The sequence below is a fragment of the Lagopus leucura genome, unplaced genomic scaffold (assembly GCF_019238085.1).
Source record: "Lagopus leucura isolate 7727_CA_CO unplaced genomic scaffold, USGS_WTPT01 Super-Scaffold_100076, whole genome shotgun sequence".
Lineage (NCBI taxonomy): Eukaryota > Metazoa > Chordata > Aves > Galliformes > Phasianidae > Lagopus > Lagopus leucura.
In genome coordinates, this window is record NW_024962316.1 from 851,260 (window position 1) to 867,197 (window position 15,938).

General features: G+C 46.2%; 1 protein-coding gene across 7 annotated transcripts in view; it reads left to right on the forward strand.

Annotated features, from left to right (window-relative positions):
- Positions 1 to 15,938, forward strand: part of ARHGEF18 (Rho/Rac guanine nucleotide exchange factor 18) — a 42,026-nt gene that overhangs the window by 10,648 nt on the left and 15,440 nt on the right. For 3 of the 7 annotated variants that reach the window (XM_042887264.1, XM_042887257.1, XM_042887262.1), the window contains exons 11-16: positions 8,488 to 8,555; positions 10,064 to 10,127; positions 13,049 to 13,199; positions 13,973 to 14,085; positions 14,224 to 14,364; positions 15,208 to 15,458. In XM_042887264.1, the coding sequence (XP_042743198.1) occupies positions 8,488 to 8,555; positions 10,064 to 10,127; positions 13,049 to 13,199; positions 13,973 to 14,085; positions 14,224 to 14,364; positions 15,208 to 15,458 (788 nt within the window). Of the gene's footprint in view, positions 1 to 8,486; positions 8,556 to 10,063; positions 10,128 to 13,048; positions 13,200 to 13,972; positions 14,086 to 14,223; positions 14,365 to 15,207; positions 15,459 to 15,938 lie in introns of all 7 variants that reach the window. The other 4 variants (XM_042887258.1, XM_042887259.1, XM_042887261.1 and 1 more) reach the window with 4 other exon arrangements.

Here is a 15,938-nt window from a genome sequence, read left to right on the forward strand (position 1 = left end):
CAGCAGAAAGTAGAAAGGAAGGAGCTGAGAAAGAGGAAGTGCTTTGTGTTTTGTGGACATTTTAGAAGGGACTCAAGTGTTTTGAGAAGAATGCTTTGCTCTTCCTGCCTGAGGAACCCCTTAGTGGAGGCTCTGTTGGCAGTGCTGCATGCTGCATTACCAGAAATAGCTGAATCTGAGCAGCTGCAGATAGTCCTTACTCTGTGCTGCAGCAAGAGCTTGGAGCTGCAATTTGTCTGCTCTGGGGAACTCAGGAGTCACTGCCAGGCTGAATGACCCTTCTCTCAACAGCAGTTTTGGAGCTCTGTGATCTCAGGGGTCGGAGCTATCTGTCTAAATGGCAGTGTGGCTTGGCATCGTAAGTGCGTGGGGACTGGAGATCGGTTATATTGACCTTTACCTTGTTTCTTAGACTTACCATGAGGTATCCGTGTTCTTGAGTGTTGTTAACATTCAGCAGAAAAACTCCATGGTGATAGAAGAATTGCTCTGTGTTTGGGACAGTGACATTTCTTTTGGCTTTCTGGGTTGCTCGGGGCTTACGCTGCTTAAGCTAACGAGGGTGGCTGGGCAGCAGAGCTCATTTTCGTGCGCTCCCCTTGTGGTGGCTTGAACTCAGACTGAGCAATTGTGTGGAGTTCTGTGATGCTCATAACAATTAACGACCTGTCTGTGGCCAGATCTGGGTAGAGGACTTGTTGCAAGACAGCTGTTAGACTGAGAGTGCCTATATTTGGATTACGTTGGGCTGAAATCTTTGCAAGCTGCTGCTGGGCAGCAGAGCTGATGGCTCATCTCTCCAGTTGCTGTGACTGCAGCTGGAGCAGTGAGTGGTCTCCTGAGGAGTCACTGATAGGGCTCTGAAGAACAGAATGTGGGCCACCGTGTAGCTGGAGTGCTGCGCTGTCCTTCAGAAGTGAGAGTTGTTCAGTCAGTGCTGAGCTGCAGCTGCTGCCAGAACCTCGGGATGTTTCCCCATCCCTCTGCTTTGGCTCGCAGCCACCTCCTGGCCCACCTCTCGGTCAGGTGCTCTTGTTTACGTGATCGCCGTGGTATTTTTAACTGCAGCACCACCGTGTGGTGGAAAGCGAGCCGGGCTCCAAGAGAGAAAATAGAAGAAAAACTAACAAAGAAAGGGCTGGGCTGAAGGCAGGGAGAGGAAGGCTGGAACGGGCTGCATAAATCATAGCGAAGATCACCATTCTTCTGCTAGAAACGGGCACGCAAGCTATGGAGAAGGCAGGCAGCCTGAGTGCCTGTGTGTGGGGTCACCTGCTTACCTCTACATCCCAGTTCCTCCCTTCTGCCCTCACACTGCAGCACAAAGCCTCCCGGTGCAGGTGGGAGCTCCAGGTTCATGTCTCCCAGACGTGCTGTCAGGACTCTGGCAGGGATGAAGAACAAAGAGCAGTGTTTATGGTAACTGGGATCTCAATAGCTGTGGCCACCCAAACTTTGCTGTTGTATAAACTTTGAGATGAGAGCCTCTGGGTTTATTGTTCACCTGGAAATGAAGAAAGCTCCTTTTGAGCCTCAGCTGTCAAGGGTAGAAAAGGTTCTGTGCCTAAATTAATCCCTTCTTATAAACATGCTTCCAGTGTTTATGCAATGGCAGTTAGATGGATCCCAGGAAAGCCCTGGCAGGAGGGAGCTCTGTGAGCAGGCTGTGCCATGGAGGGGAGCCAAGGGTGTGATGGCAGAATTGCTTCCCTCCCAGTGACCTGAGCTTGAGCACTGGGGTAAAGGTGGGACGTCTGTGATTTCTTCCACTGAGAGTTACATCTTCATGACCTTATGGGAGAGGTGCAGCCTCAGTCCTCTTTGTCAAGGTCAGATCAACTGTCTTCTTATAAAGCAAACCTAAGACTGCTGCAGAAGTTGCTTGGTAGGTTTCAGTCAGGCCAGCTATTGGCCTGGGCTTGAAATGCAGCATGTGAAATTCAGCTCTCAAATTGCACTTGTACCTACATGCTTCTGCTTTTACAATGCCCAGTGCAACATCGATAGGCCAATAAGGGAAGGGGAGGTTTTCCTTACAATCAGGAGGATGTCGTTGATTTTCTGCTATGAGATTTCTGCTCACAGCCTACACAGAGCTCTGGGAAATCTAAAAAGCAGCAAGCAAACTTAAACTTCACATTTCTGGAAAGAGACACAACTGCCAAAAAGCTTCTGTTCTAGAGAAGAGGAAGTTTGGTTGCTGTAACATGATGACAGCAATAAATGGACTGGGAGTCTTGCTTAGAATGAGTGACTACTGACAGGAGTCCAAATAAAACAGGCAAAACCAGAGCGACTGTGATAGGCAGTGGGTTAATGTAGTCACAAGGCAACAAAGTGGGATCTAGGGCAACTGTGAAAGTGGTCTGTGGGGCTGGTTTCAGTGGAAACACTGAGCCAGGAATCTGCAATGTACAGCCAGCCCTGCTGAATACTCACAGCAACTGCCGAGGTTTGAGAAAAGGAAGCTGGAAAAATACGTTGTTCTCAGTGCTTCCCCGCTTTTCACTTTGTACTTTCTGGACAGAATTGCCTCTATCTGGAACATTTCCAACACACTGTTCCTTGCATTTCCTCAGTAGCTCATACACCTGGCCTGACAAGTGCAGCAGGCTGTGTGACAGCAAGCTGCTTGCTACCCATTCTGTAAGAAAATCTCTATTATTGTAGAGAATTACCCAGGATTAGAAAGCTGGTGCGGTGCTCTTTACTGTGCAATCCAAACCTTAGCTCTAAGCCATGGAGTATTTCAGCTGGTTGCTATGCCAGATTTTGCACTGATTCTGTGGAGATGCCCTGAGGCCAACCACACAAGCACAGCGTGTTCTCTCCATGAAAGCTGTCACTGGGCAAGCTGCAGTGCTGAAGTTTAATATTATAGCGAAGCACAAAGTTTGAAGTGTCTGAGGACTCATTTGTCACAAAGCAGCAGCCAGCTGTTTACCCTCAGACTGCTTTATTTAATGGTTATTTCTCTGTATTACTTTAGTGCTGAGAGGCCCTGATAAACAATTGGGACCTTTTTGTACTTAGTCCTGTACAGCAGCAGAACAAAAGGGAACATTTCTGAAAAGCTTGCAAATATAAGATGAAAAAAAAAAAAATCAATGAAGTAGGTTGCAACGTGGAAACTAGAGACAATATTGGCCTTGAGGCAGTAGGATTTCAGCCCATCTCCAGCCAAAATGGTGTCAGGTTCTTCCAAAGCAGGGTGTGAAAGCTGTAAGGTGGGTTTTAAGGTTTGCTTTGTAATTGTGCATGTTGCATTTTCAGGCTTGACAGGCAGCTTGCACATGCACAACTTAAGACATGAGAAATCAGTGATGGAGCTCAGCACTGTAAGCTCAGAGCGAAGCAGACTGGGTGGGAGAGGAGGTCATAAGGAGTTCTGATTTCTCCTCTCTCCAGAGAGGTCTTTGGTGGCACTGTGCTAGCACCAGGTCAAACCAGACACTATCAGTACCAGGGAACCATTTTTCCAGCAAATTAGTTACACAGGTCAGCACACAAAGCTGCTGACGGTGAAGCAATGCCTCCTTTGCTTTTGCTGTGAGGACGCAGTGCTTGCAGGGCAGCTGGGAGGTGAGCACTGCCAACCCAGCCCAACACTTCGGCAGAAGTTGCTGCAAACACATTGTGTTGAACAGCAAATCCTGCCAAGCTTTTAATGATGAACTCCGTATTTAGAGTAAATCCCTGGCACTACACAAACACACGCGTTGCTGTTCTAAAGCTGTCACTTGAGGTGCTGTGTGCCATCTATTAACAGCCCGCTGTCTCTGTTGGTGCTGCGGGCAGGCGCTGATGGAAGGCAGGGCCCCTGGAAACTCAGAGCTGTTCCTCAGGGCTCTGCTTTAGGGCCAGTTCTCTTCCATGTTTTCCTGAATGACTTGGGCGTAGGACGAGGAGGTGTTCTGAACGAGTTCGCTCACACTCCAAAACTGGGAGCTGTTGACTCCACCGAGGGTGGAGAGAGGTCCTTCCAGAGGGAGAATTAGAGAGCTGGGTAATCACCGGCTGCGTGGAGTTTAACAAGAGCAAGCGCTGGATTCTGCACCTGGGGAGGAGCAGCTGCTCGGCCCAGCAGGGCGGGCTGAGGGGAGCTGCTGGCGGCCTGCGGCTCCTCACAGGAGAGCTGCCAGAGCTCAGAGCGCTTGGGCCCTCAGACGCGGGTTTGGGCACTGCTGCGCGGAGCCGGCGATGGACTCGACGATCCTTACGGATCGCTTCCAACTCGGGTTCTTCTTTATTTCTATGACTCGCGGCCCCCGGGTGGAGTTTCCCCAGGAACGCCGAGGAGCGCGCTCACCCCTCCCTACCCGGCCCTGCGCGGTGCGGGAACGCGCATGCGCGGCTTCGCGCCCTCCGCCCCTTTTTACTTCCGGGACACGGAGAGGCGTTTCCTGTTTCTGTGGCGACCGTTCCCGGGACGGAGAGCGCAGCTCGGCGGCTCCCCGGGGAGTCCGGTAAGAGACCGGGCTGCCGGTGTTCCACGGGTCCCGGCTCCTCGCGGTGCCTCTTCCAGGGCCTCGGCAGACCCGCCTGGCCCCGAGCCCCCACCCGCAGGGCCGGGTGTGGAGGCCGTTGGCTGCCCGCGGCGGGGGGAGGCGCGCGGGGTCGGTGGTGCGGATCGAGCCGGGACTCGGCCTCGGCGCCGCGCTGAGCTCTTCGTTGTCGCGGTAAATCCCGCGGGGTTTGCGTGTCGGGGCTCAGCGTGGGGCCGAGGCGCCGTGTGGTGGGACGGCCCGTACCTCAACCTCAGGTTGAGGGAGGTGAGCCGGAGCCGCGGGCTGCTGCGGCCTCGTGTGCGGGTGGTTCTCGTGTCACAGCTGGGTGCGAGCAGCTCTGCGCTGGGGCGATGGAGCCCCGTCCCTGCTGCTCACACACAGCGCTGAGGCTGCTGGGGCTGCATGACAGAGCTGTGCCCCAGGTGTACGTCAGATACCTGAACTCTGGGGGAAAATATGTCTGATGCTGTGCCTGGTTTTGCTGCCCCAGTAGACCAGCCAAATCATTGACTGTCGTTCGAAGATTCTCTGCTGTGGTTTTGTTACTGTAGTCTGTGTGTCTTCTGTGTGAAACTAAGAGAATAAACTGTTCCTTCTTAGCTGTTTGTTGCAACTCCTTTTGAAAGAGTTTTGCAGCAGGCTTTGTGATTTGCGTTCATGAATTTATGAACACAATAGTTAAATCCTCTTTGGTGTGGTATAAAAATAAACCTGTGAAGTATGGCTGTCAAACAGGAGCCATCTGACACGGTGTGTTGAAGTTCCACCTAATGTTTACGTATGAAATGCTTTAAATACCTTTTGTGATTGTCATCATTGCTGCTTCAGCCCTGTAGGGTTCCTGCGAAGTGGGGGAAGGGTTCCGTGTGGCAGAACTGAGATGGAAGTTGTTTCTTTTAGTATAATACACTGATTAGAATTTGTATTGTTTAAATGGAGAAGCGTGCATTGTTCATCTGTTTCAGTTTGGGGTGCTGTGCTCGAAGAAGACCTGAACACCCCCAGAGTGCTGGGTACAACACCGGCCCCAGTGTGTGATGTTTTGACAACAAAAGCAGACGCAGCGAGATAGGTTGGTTTGGGAGAGCAGAGGGGAAGCTGAAGCTGAATGCAGTGTGGTGTTGTTGCTTTCTCACATGGGCTGTTGGCGCTTCAGAATGCGAGGTATCTTGTCGCTGTGTGCTCCTCCAGTATTTGGTTTCTGCCTCTGCACAGTTAGACATGTTAGCAAGATAAGCAAACATTGGTTGCTGAAGCTGCCAGGATGAAGTTAAATCTGTTCCAAGTTCCTGGAGGTGCGTGACCTGGATTCACCAAATACAGAAACTTCTTCAAGTTCCAGTTGAAACTCCTCCTCCTCCTTAAGGAGTTGTATCATCCCCTTGCTCTGCTTCTTCAGGAGCACTGAGGCTACTTGAGGTGTTTCTCTGTTGCTGTGTTGTGCATCCTGGTTTAAATTCAGGTTTTACATTCTGTGTTAATCATTCACATGAGAGTCGTTCAGAGCTACATGTTTTCTTTGTCAGTTCAGGAGAGGATAATAACCTTGTGTGGTGTAAGGTTGAGGTTCTCTTTGATCTCTGAAGTGTCAGACATCTGAAAGCATAAAAACATGCTGTTTTACCAGGAAGCTTCCTTAGCCACAGCTCTCTTTAGTTGGTTGGATTTAACAGATAGTGGATATCCTTAGTGTTAGAGCAGTACGTGAGCTCCTTGTGCCTTAGAAATAGTATTAAAGGTGTCCTCCCCTGAACTTGAGTGTTTTAAAGGTGTTTTTTTTTTTTAATCCATTGTTTAAAAACACCAACATTATATATATTTGAAGGGGGGAAAAGACATCAGTAGTTAAATTTTATATCTAAGCGTTAGTTGTGACTGTCTGCAAGTGACCTTTTGAGAGTTCTTTAGCTGAGCAGTACCATTCCAGACCAAAGGTCAGGGTCACAATACTCATAATATTTGGTGAGTCATAGTTTTGTCCTGGAATCCAATTCTGGAAGGCACTTATGGGACATTACTGTGGTGTGGATCAGACACTGGCATTGCAGCTGGGGGGGAATGTATTTGTGTGCCCCTCTTCAGCTGCTCACTGCCCTCCTGCATACTGGGAGTCCACATTGTGCTTCTTGGGCTTCTTGTGTTACCCAATGAAGTTGGTTTCTGGGAGCCCTTGGGAAAGCGTCTCATTGATAAGGGTAGTGTGTTTGTTAACCAGTTATTTGTCTCATTATCCTCGATCATAAACAGGACCACTAATGGTGTTTGATTCCCTTGATTGTGAATGTTTCCTTGCTGGCTCAGGCTGGACGTTTAGTTTTGTGTTGGTTTTTTTCCTCATACAACATGAGAAGGACCCAAAAATGATGTTTTCTAATATTAGGCATCTATAATTAGTGTAAATCGGTAATGATCCTTTCATATTTGTCTTCACTCAGTATCAGTCTCAATCTCTTCAGTTTCCTGTGACTTCCCCTCTTTTGTGTCCCTCACTTTTTCTCTTTGCTGCTTTCTTGACTCCTGCGCTCTGTCCAGAGAATAAAGAGTGCAAGGAGTCCTGGTGTGCAGGAAAAGGAAATCCGTTTCAGAGGTATTCAAAGGTCTGTTCTCATCCCTGATTGGAAGCATCTTTGGTTCAGCAAAAGCGAAAGAGATGGGATATGTTTTGTAAAAGGAATTGTGCCTATAGAACAGCCCGATTCTTCTGCCAGTTCTCAAAATGTGGCTCTGTTATGTGGGTGAAAATAACGCCCTTTGGAAACCAGTGAGTTCCCAGCATTTCGGGTCGTCCTTCAGAGCCAAGTCCTCCTGTTTATCTCTGGTTTTCTGAGACTTTCCTGCAGCACTTCCCCATTTTCTAGTATGTTCTCTCCTGTTGTGTGGAGAATCTTTTGGCAGCATAGGAAACCAGTGCACAGCACTGTTAGGAATGTCATTGCATCTGATGAAAAATAGCAACCAAGTGGTAGAAGGTGTTGTCTTTAGCTGAACAAGTACATGGTTTTAAAGCTGGAACATATTTTAAAGTTAATACCCCTTTACAGTTAGCTTACCCAGGCAGCCGAAGTTCTGAGGAAGGACTGCTTACTGTTAATACAACTACTGATCATTAGCAGGAAAGAACTGGGCATAATCACTGAATAGAGGAAATGGCAGGGAGTATCGGTGTCTGGTTTGTTTGATAAGCTGTGTAGGAATGGTGCATGACCCCATCTGGCTGCACAACGTGGGTCTGGGGAGCAGCAGTGATGTGTGGGGCAGAGCAGGGCTGGGTGACCCCCCTGTCCCCGTCCCCAGCACTGTGGGGCTGTGCCCTGACGGAGCCCAGTCAGAAACCGGGTGGAATCCAACCCAGCATGAGACCAGGAAGGATTTCTCATTTTCCTGTTGTGTGATGACAGCCCTACAGCTGCTCCTTCCTCTCAGGGGTTGCTGTTGTCTCTTGGCTGTGTGTTATTCTGGCATAGCTTTTACTGAGCTGCTTGTTTGCTGCTGATGTGTGTTCACCAATGCAATAATAGCTCGTGTGTTCTGTAGGGTGCCTTTCTTGCAGGGGTAAGATACTGGTAGAAAGGTCACAAAGGAGAGAGAAGCAATGGCTTTTGTGGAAGGTTAATGTGTGGCAGGCCCTGCCAGTGCAGTGCTCTGCTCAGGTGTCCTGCAGTTGTGGCATCTGCATGACACGTGAACATCGTTCTGATCAGGGGGCTTCATCTGTCAGACTTGTTTTATTATGTTTGTTTAGTTGTGTTTAAGGCCAAGTAAATATTTCAGTTATTTGGTAGTTGTGGAGAACATTGGGTGATGTTTGAGGTCCAACCATGGTGTGGAACCACAGCCAGAGTGTGCATAAGGATGCTCACTGGAGCACCCCAGGTTAATCTGCATCTATTCCAAAATGTAAAGATCTTTTATGTCTTTTCTCTTTCTTTCCCTAAATGAGAGCAGCAAGAATAATTAAGACTTCTTGTGTGTGTTTCAGATTGTGCAGTGAATGTCCATAAGAACTGCAAGGGTTTGCTGGCTGAATGCAGCAGCATCAGAACCAAGGTGGGTTTTAAAATGTGTTTTGTTACCAATAACAGTGCTTGACAGTAAGACTGATCTGGTGGCAGTGTACTGAGTTATGTTAGTGCAGAATTAGTGCAGAATCCTGCCCTGCATCTTTAACAGACACTGACTAATCACCCACTTGTCATTATGGTTATTTATGTAAGTAGTGAAAAGTGAAACAATTCATTATTGTTCTGAAAGCTGACTTTGCTGGTGTCTGTCAGAGCTAGCATTTAAAAGAATGCTCAAAGCAATGTTGTTTTTTTTAACTATAATTGAATTATTTCATACCTCTGAATTTCATGTGACTGCACCTTACTGGGTTGTCCCACCTCAATGCAGAGGACAGAGTGAGGGGCACAGAGGAGTTTGGTTGTAACAGTTGCACATTGCTTATAAGCTGAGCAATGCGGAATAAGTGGTTTAATTTTCAACCTGTGATAAGCTTCTGTCTTGCCAGGCTGTCCAGGTTCTGTCTGTCACTGGGGTGCATGTGATTGCCTATGAACTCAGGGCTTGCTCTCAGATAGTATCTCTCACTTTTTTTTTTTTTTTTTTTTAATTCTGGTATTGGTTTCAAAAATCGTTTCCTCCTTCTTGTAACTGCTCAGACTCCAGGGCTTGGTTTGTTTGAACTTTGCAACTGTCAGTGATTTCAGAGCCTGATAGCAGCTTACGAGCACTATGAGAGGAAAAGAGCGTAACAGCTCAAATCTGGGCTGTTGGGGTTAGAGGAAATGTTGTCAGCCTTTAGTGATTTAGAGTGTAGGAACGTTCTTATGATGTTTTTGTGGGTTTATTTTAACATGTATATTTTCAAACCTTTCCAGGCCTTGTGCGTTTTCCTTTTAAACATAAAAATTCATGCTATCATTCTTTCATTCTTGAGTCGCCCCTTACAAATTGCTCCTGAAGAGAACAAAGAGGGAATGGTGGCACAAAATGATATGGAGAATGGAGCCAGGAGTGAAAAGCAAGACTCCCCAGAAGCCATTTGTTATAAACTCATTACTTAATTTTGTCTGTCTTTGCTAAATGGAGTCTCAGAGGACTGTAGTACCCAATGTGGTAAGGATGAGAAAGTTGTGCAGACAGCAAGGATGTTAGGCTTTGAACAGTCTTACTTTGGATGAAACCTGGCATTGGCTTGGGTTAGTGTTAGTTTAGTTAGTACTGCTTTATGCTAAACCACAGTGAAGTGTAGGTGGAGATTGTTTACCTGAAGGGTAAGGTGAAGGATTTTATGGATGTATTTCTTATGGTCATGGCTTTAATTCAGCTGTAACTTCACGTTTACTTCAGTTTGGTTTATAGTTGATGGAACTCTTACTATGGGATTCATGTCTGCATGCTGTTCTTCTGGAGCGTGGAGAAATCAGAGCTGTTATTGTGTCAAACTGTGTGGGGCCCTGCATGCAGCTTTGTTATATGCTAGGGAAAATCAGATTTATTTTGGACTGAAAGTTTGGGCTGTATGTGTAAGACTGTTGTCTTTTTTCCCATAGCAGAAAGATTTGCAGCACAGACCTTCTGGACCTGCACAAAGTTCGTCCCAGTGCATTTCCCCAGGTTTGTACTAAAGAGTGATTTCTGTGCTCAAGGCTCATCTGTTCAATTGTATTTTTTTCTCTAATATGTTTTAGAGGCTATACACAGTGTGTTATTGAAGTATAGAGAAGGTCTCTTTTAATAAGATGGCTTCATTTTTTTTCTGCTGGGAATGGCTGAGAGGCTCCTGGCAATCTCCTGTGTGTTTTTATCTCTTTATCTTTTTATTTTTCTTTATACCTTCTTGCTGTGTAACCTCAGAATATCATGGTGAAAGGGGATCGATAAGCTAGTTTCTCATTGATTGTCTATTCTCTGGCCTCTGAAAAGACTAGAACTGTGAACTTTGTTTTACATCAGATTTTCATAATTGTCTATTTAAAACTTGCCTGCAGCTAGTGGTTGCTAGAAACCTCTAAGCTGAGCCAGTGCTAATGGTCTGAACAGAAATCTTTGTTGAAATGAAGTGGGGAAAAGGGACCTGGGAGCACAAATGAGAAGCAAGAAGGGTCTGTTGCAGCATAGGCTTTGAAATGGGCTTTCTGCTGCTAGAGAAGACCATCGTAGCTGTCGTTGTGAGATTTAAATGGCATTTTAATTGGGAGAAGATACGGGATGTGCATTAACAGAATTGCTTCTCGGGTTCTCAGGTGACTTGCCATACCAGAACAGAATTATCTTCTGCTGTGCAGTCGGTCTGCTTTGATGGGCATAAGAAACACAATCGAGTTGAATGTCTGGGTATTACTCTGATTTCTGCAAATATATTTATTAGGTATCATTTGGCTTGAGTTTCAAGCAGTACTTCATGAAACAATTCTTACCAACAAGGGGAATGATTATTGTGAGAAGATGAGTGGTTGATTGCATGGTCAAAAATGGCTTTGTGCACTTAGGGAAAGGAGCAGAGACTAAAATAGGAAGCCAGGAGGAATAAAGAAAACAGGAGATGCTGGCTGTAGGGCTTCTGGTTGGAACAGCTCTGTGGTACACAGTCTGGTCTGATGCTGTAGGCTAGCAGCGATCGATATGGACTCTCAGCAGTGTGCAGACAGTGCTAATTGAACTCAGAAAATGGCTTTTTGTTGGTGCAGACTTTGCTAGGCAGCCACTGCTTGTTTTTTGTGGTCAGAAGCAGAAGATGGAAGTTAGAAGAGCAGCTGATAGCATAGGCTGTGCTGTTACCCACTGCAGGCTGCAGTGCCCAGCAAAAGAAGCCAGAGGTATGAGTGTAAAAGAGGAGCGTGTCGTAAAGATTCAAGTTGTGCCCTCCCCCATGTTTTCCTCAGGTGTTGAGATTTCACCTGCCGTTGTGAATTAAAGCTCTTCTGTTCTTGCCTTGGAAGCAAGGAAAGAGAACATGGTGGCTGATTTCAATACTTCGCCAAATGGAAATGGATCTCATCTGTTATTGAGGTCTTGTTCAAGAAATTCTCTTTGCCAATCCCACCAACATTCACTTATTTTGTTTAGTTGGGAGGATGGGCTTAAAGCTCTTTGCTTGGATGATGGATGGGGAAATAGATCTCAGTTTACTCGGTTTGTTGTAGGCTGAGAATGAGCTGTGTGCATGTGCAAACTATTTCAAACTCAACTGCCATTGGAAGAGCTGTTTCCAATGGGTAAAGCTGCAGTGTCGTTTGCATTACATGTTATTGATGAAACCTTCTCTGAAGCTCTCCTGACATTCCAGTCAACTGTTTCAAGGAGAGTGAGATCACAGAGCTGGGGTGGAGAGCAGGGATATGAAGAAATGTGGAAAAACCTGTTTTATGAATAGAAATGGGAATGCCTTGATTGTCCTGTGTTGGGCTGAGGAAAACAAGTGTGAGGGGAGAGGGATCTTCAGCAGGGGTGCAGACCAAGGAGAGGGGGCTTTGGGGGCTGAACAGGCCAGAAGGAAAGTTGTAGATTGGTGTTGGTGGGCATAGGCTGGGGTTGAAGGCGCTCTTGAACTGCTACAGCGTGGCATGGAGGTCAGTCTGACTGCTAAGACAGCCTGCATCCAGGGCCTCCAAGGTGAGAATTCTTCCACTGCCATGTCCTTAAAAGCACTCTGAGGACAGACCTTGCCAGTGAGAAGGTTTGAGGATTGTCTGATTCCTCATCCTCAACTTCCCTGAAGTTCCTTTTATAAAAGGACATCTTTTGTCTCCTGTTTCGTATCGTTCGTTGCAGACATTAGTACTAAATAGTTGTATCCAATTTTCATAAGTCTATTACAGGCTTCATGTATTGTATAACAGTGATTAAAGTTTTAAATGTCTTTCCAGTTCGTAGTCTGTCCAGATTTAAAAAGCATTAAAAATCTGCAGTATGAAAATTAAATTTAGCTCTGGTGTCTCTTGCGCTCAGCGCGCAGATAGAAATGGCTGAGCAGCAATAAGCATTGCAGAGAACTTGTGGTTTTCTGTGATCTCAGATTTTTCTTGTTTGCCATGAAATGTTCTGTGCCCTTATTCAGTAGGGTGTGAATAATGGTGTGTAGGTTCTGGTGTTTTACTAAAGGAGAAGATACTTTGCAATTTCCACACTAAATGGGCACAGTAGGGACCAATTTCCTGCACTTCAGACCTGCTGATTTAGCCAATACAGTAAGTTAAGTGACAGCTTTACATTTCTAGAAGGATCACAGGTAGTATAAAAACAGTGCATCTCTGGGGCCACTTTACTGTGCCAGGTCTGAGGGCAGCCAGGAGTGAGCATGGGGAATACAAATTCAAAAAGCAGCGGCAGAAGCCATGCGATCCCGGCTGCTCCCGAGCTGTCTTTCTGTGGCTCCTTCTCGAGAAAATGGAATGAAAATGTCTTTTTGGACAACGAGCTTCTGACATCCAAGATCCTGTCCGTTCTCCGTCCGCATTCAGAGAGAGGTTTGAGAGCGGGCGACCTGCAGTGTGCGCCTCACTTTCTGAGCACCAATTCGCTTCTTGCCTCGCTAGCAGCTTCCCTGAAGGAGCAGCCCCAGCCCCGGAGCCTTCTCCTGGGGCCTGATGGCACCCCAGCGCTGCCGCGGAGCCTCGGCATGACTATCGCCCAGAGGGGAAATCCTCCGTCTGCGCTGAGTACTGCAGGAGCCGCCGGCAAGTTGGGGTGAGTGAACTACTTCTCCTTCACTGGCTTCTGCTGCCGCCCCCTCCCCCATCCGAAAAGAAAACCAATTAAAAATAAAACGAGGCTCACGTTTTAGAGCTTGAGAGATGATCGTTGGGCGCTTAATGCTGAATTCTGTTGTTTAAAATAACAGTCTATCTTTAGTCCCTCTGTGCTGTGTCACAAAGATGTACTGTAAGGCAGTGGAGTGATTGAGTATTCCTGCCTGGAGCATGGTTTGAATGGGCGTATTTCTCTTCAGACTTGCTGAAATTCAAGGATCTTTTCTGAGATCACTTATGCTGGGCTGTGCTGGTTCTGACTCGTGTGGAAGGACAGTGCTTTAAATTGCAGGATACCTGGGTTAAAATAGTGGACGAGTTCAAAGCTGTCTGCTGGTTTGTGTGGTTGTGCACCTCTTGTATACCACAGTTCTGCTCCGTCCTCGCTGAAACTGCCCTTTGTACTCTGAAATGGCTGTGGTTTGTCAGCAGGTGATGTGCTGTTGTTTTTTATGGCAGACTAGAAGTTGCATCCTTGCTCTTGCTGCTCTAATTAAATCTGCATTGTGTCACTGATCAATGTGCTACACTTATTTGTCTGTGTAAACTGCGAGTGCAGCGGTAGCTTTTGTGTTTTTTTAACTTCATTGCTTTATAGGAAAGCTGCTTGTTGAAGTAGTTGGCTTTTATTTATTGATTTAAGTAGAAAAACTTTTAAAAAATATGAATGTTCTGTCTGGGTCCCTCATTCTAATTTCTTTGGCCGCTTAGATTAATTTCAGGAGACATGGATGAAGGGGATTCAGGATTTATAAAGTTTAAGCAGACCTCAGATGATGTTGTCTCACTTGCACCTTCAACAGCAGACTGCATTTTTCTGGAAGGTACGGAAGCTTCTGTGTTTTCCAGCACTTTTGGACGAGTAGGAAACTGCATACAGTGCATCTTGAGATGTATTTACCCTTGCTGGTGGTAACGAAGGATAAGGATTAATTGTTGAAATTAATGTGCTTTTGGTCTAGATGCGTATTCTCTGTCCCTCCGAAGTGAATTAGAAACAGACGCTCATGAGTTTGAGGCAGAGTCCTGGAGCGTTGCAGTGGAACAGTCTTATGCAAAGAAGCAAAAGAAAGAAGTTGTAAAAAGGCAGGATGTCATTTATGGTAAGAGCACTGTGAATTCTTTAGAACTTTGTTTTATAGTGTCACTGTTCTGAAACAACAGAAATGGTTGTTTTTATGAGCTTCCAGTTTGGCTGGTGCTTGGAAACTGAAACTGAATACAAACTTTCAAGTCTGTTATTTATCTCAGTGTGCCCAAGTCCTCCTCATAACGATTTTAAGCAACCCGTATTTATCTTTCTGCCTGTGTAAGCAGCAAACCTAGCTGTGCAATTAGGAAATATCCTAAGCTCAACTTCTACTGGGAGGTGATATTAAACAAGCAGGGTCATTCTTGGTCACTGTTTGATTGAGAGATTAGCAGGGCAAATTCAGGTGCTTTAATTGTGGTTATGTTCTTTCCTTGATAGTGATGTAATACCTTAGAAGAAGTTTATGGACAGCTTCAGAGTAGCTGGCTTCTAGCAAGATCTAGAATGGTACAAAGTATGGCTGGAAGGAGACGAGATGTCACATAGTCTTCACTGACAGTGTCTGCTGTTGTATAATCAGCTGTACCCAGACTTCAGATGTTCGTTCTCCCTGCTAATAAACATCTCTGAAAAATGCTGCAATATTAAGCTCTCTGATTGATAAGGGAAGTTGTTCCTGATATTTGATATAAAGCTGCTTTTGCTGCAGTTTAAGAATATCACCTCTCGTTTCTCTTGTCCTATCTGTCGCCCCTGATACCAGAAGCAGTTGAGGGTTGTTTTTCTAGCTATTGTTACTTGGTTAGTAGCTTTGGTCCCTTGCAGAAGATGCTGACTTTCAGAGACTGCTCTCTTCTCACTGGTCACGGCACACCGCATAAATGAGCACTGATTTTTATTTCCCCTTACCCAGAACTAATGCAGACTGAAATGCACCACGTCAGAACACTGAAAATAATGCTGAAGGTGTACTCCAAAGCCATGAAAGAGGAACTGCAGTTCTCAAATGCAGTCATCAACAAGCTGTTCCCCTGTGTGGATGAGCTGCTGGAGATGCATGGGCAATTCCTGCTCCAGTTAAAGGAGCGGCGAAAGGAGTCCTTGGAAGAAGGCAGTGACCGAAATTACATGATCCAGAACATTGGGGACCTCTTGGTAAAACAGGTGTGAGACTGTGCCAGATTTCTTGATGCTATGAAGCACCTAAAAAGCTAATTATAAGAGAAATACATGGCTGTGTAGAAGTTGAGAGAAGGCTGGGTTTAAGAGCATCGTCCGTATGTGTGAATGTGGCTGCCAGGAGCACGTCTGGTCAAAATGAGGTGTCAGTGGGTGCTGTTTAGGCACACGTGTGCTCGTTGTGTGGTATGCAGTGATTTGGTCTTATCTTTGTGTGCTGAAGGTACAGCAATGTGCTGATGGTGTCCTTCCCAAATACAGCTGTTATGCACTTCATGCTGAGCTTCTTGGTTCTGACCATTTAATTTTTTTTTACTAATGACAGCTGCTTTTAAGTTCAGTGCCTGCTCTGTTAATGAGTGGATGCAGCAATTTCTTTTTGTGTACTGTGGCCGTTTTTGTTGTTGTTGTTCTTCACCTTTTACAATCCTTGGTCTTTAAGCGCAGAAGCTCAGAAATCCTCTT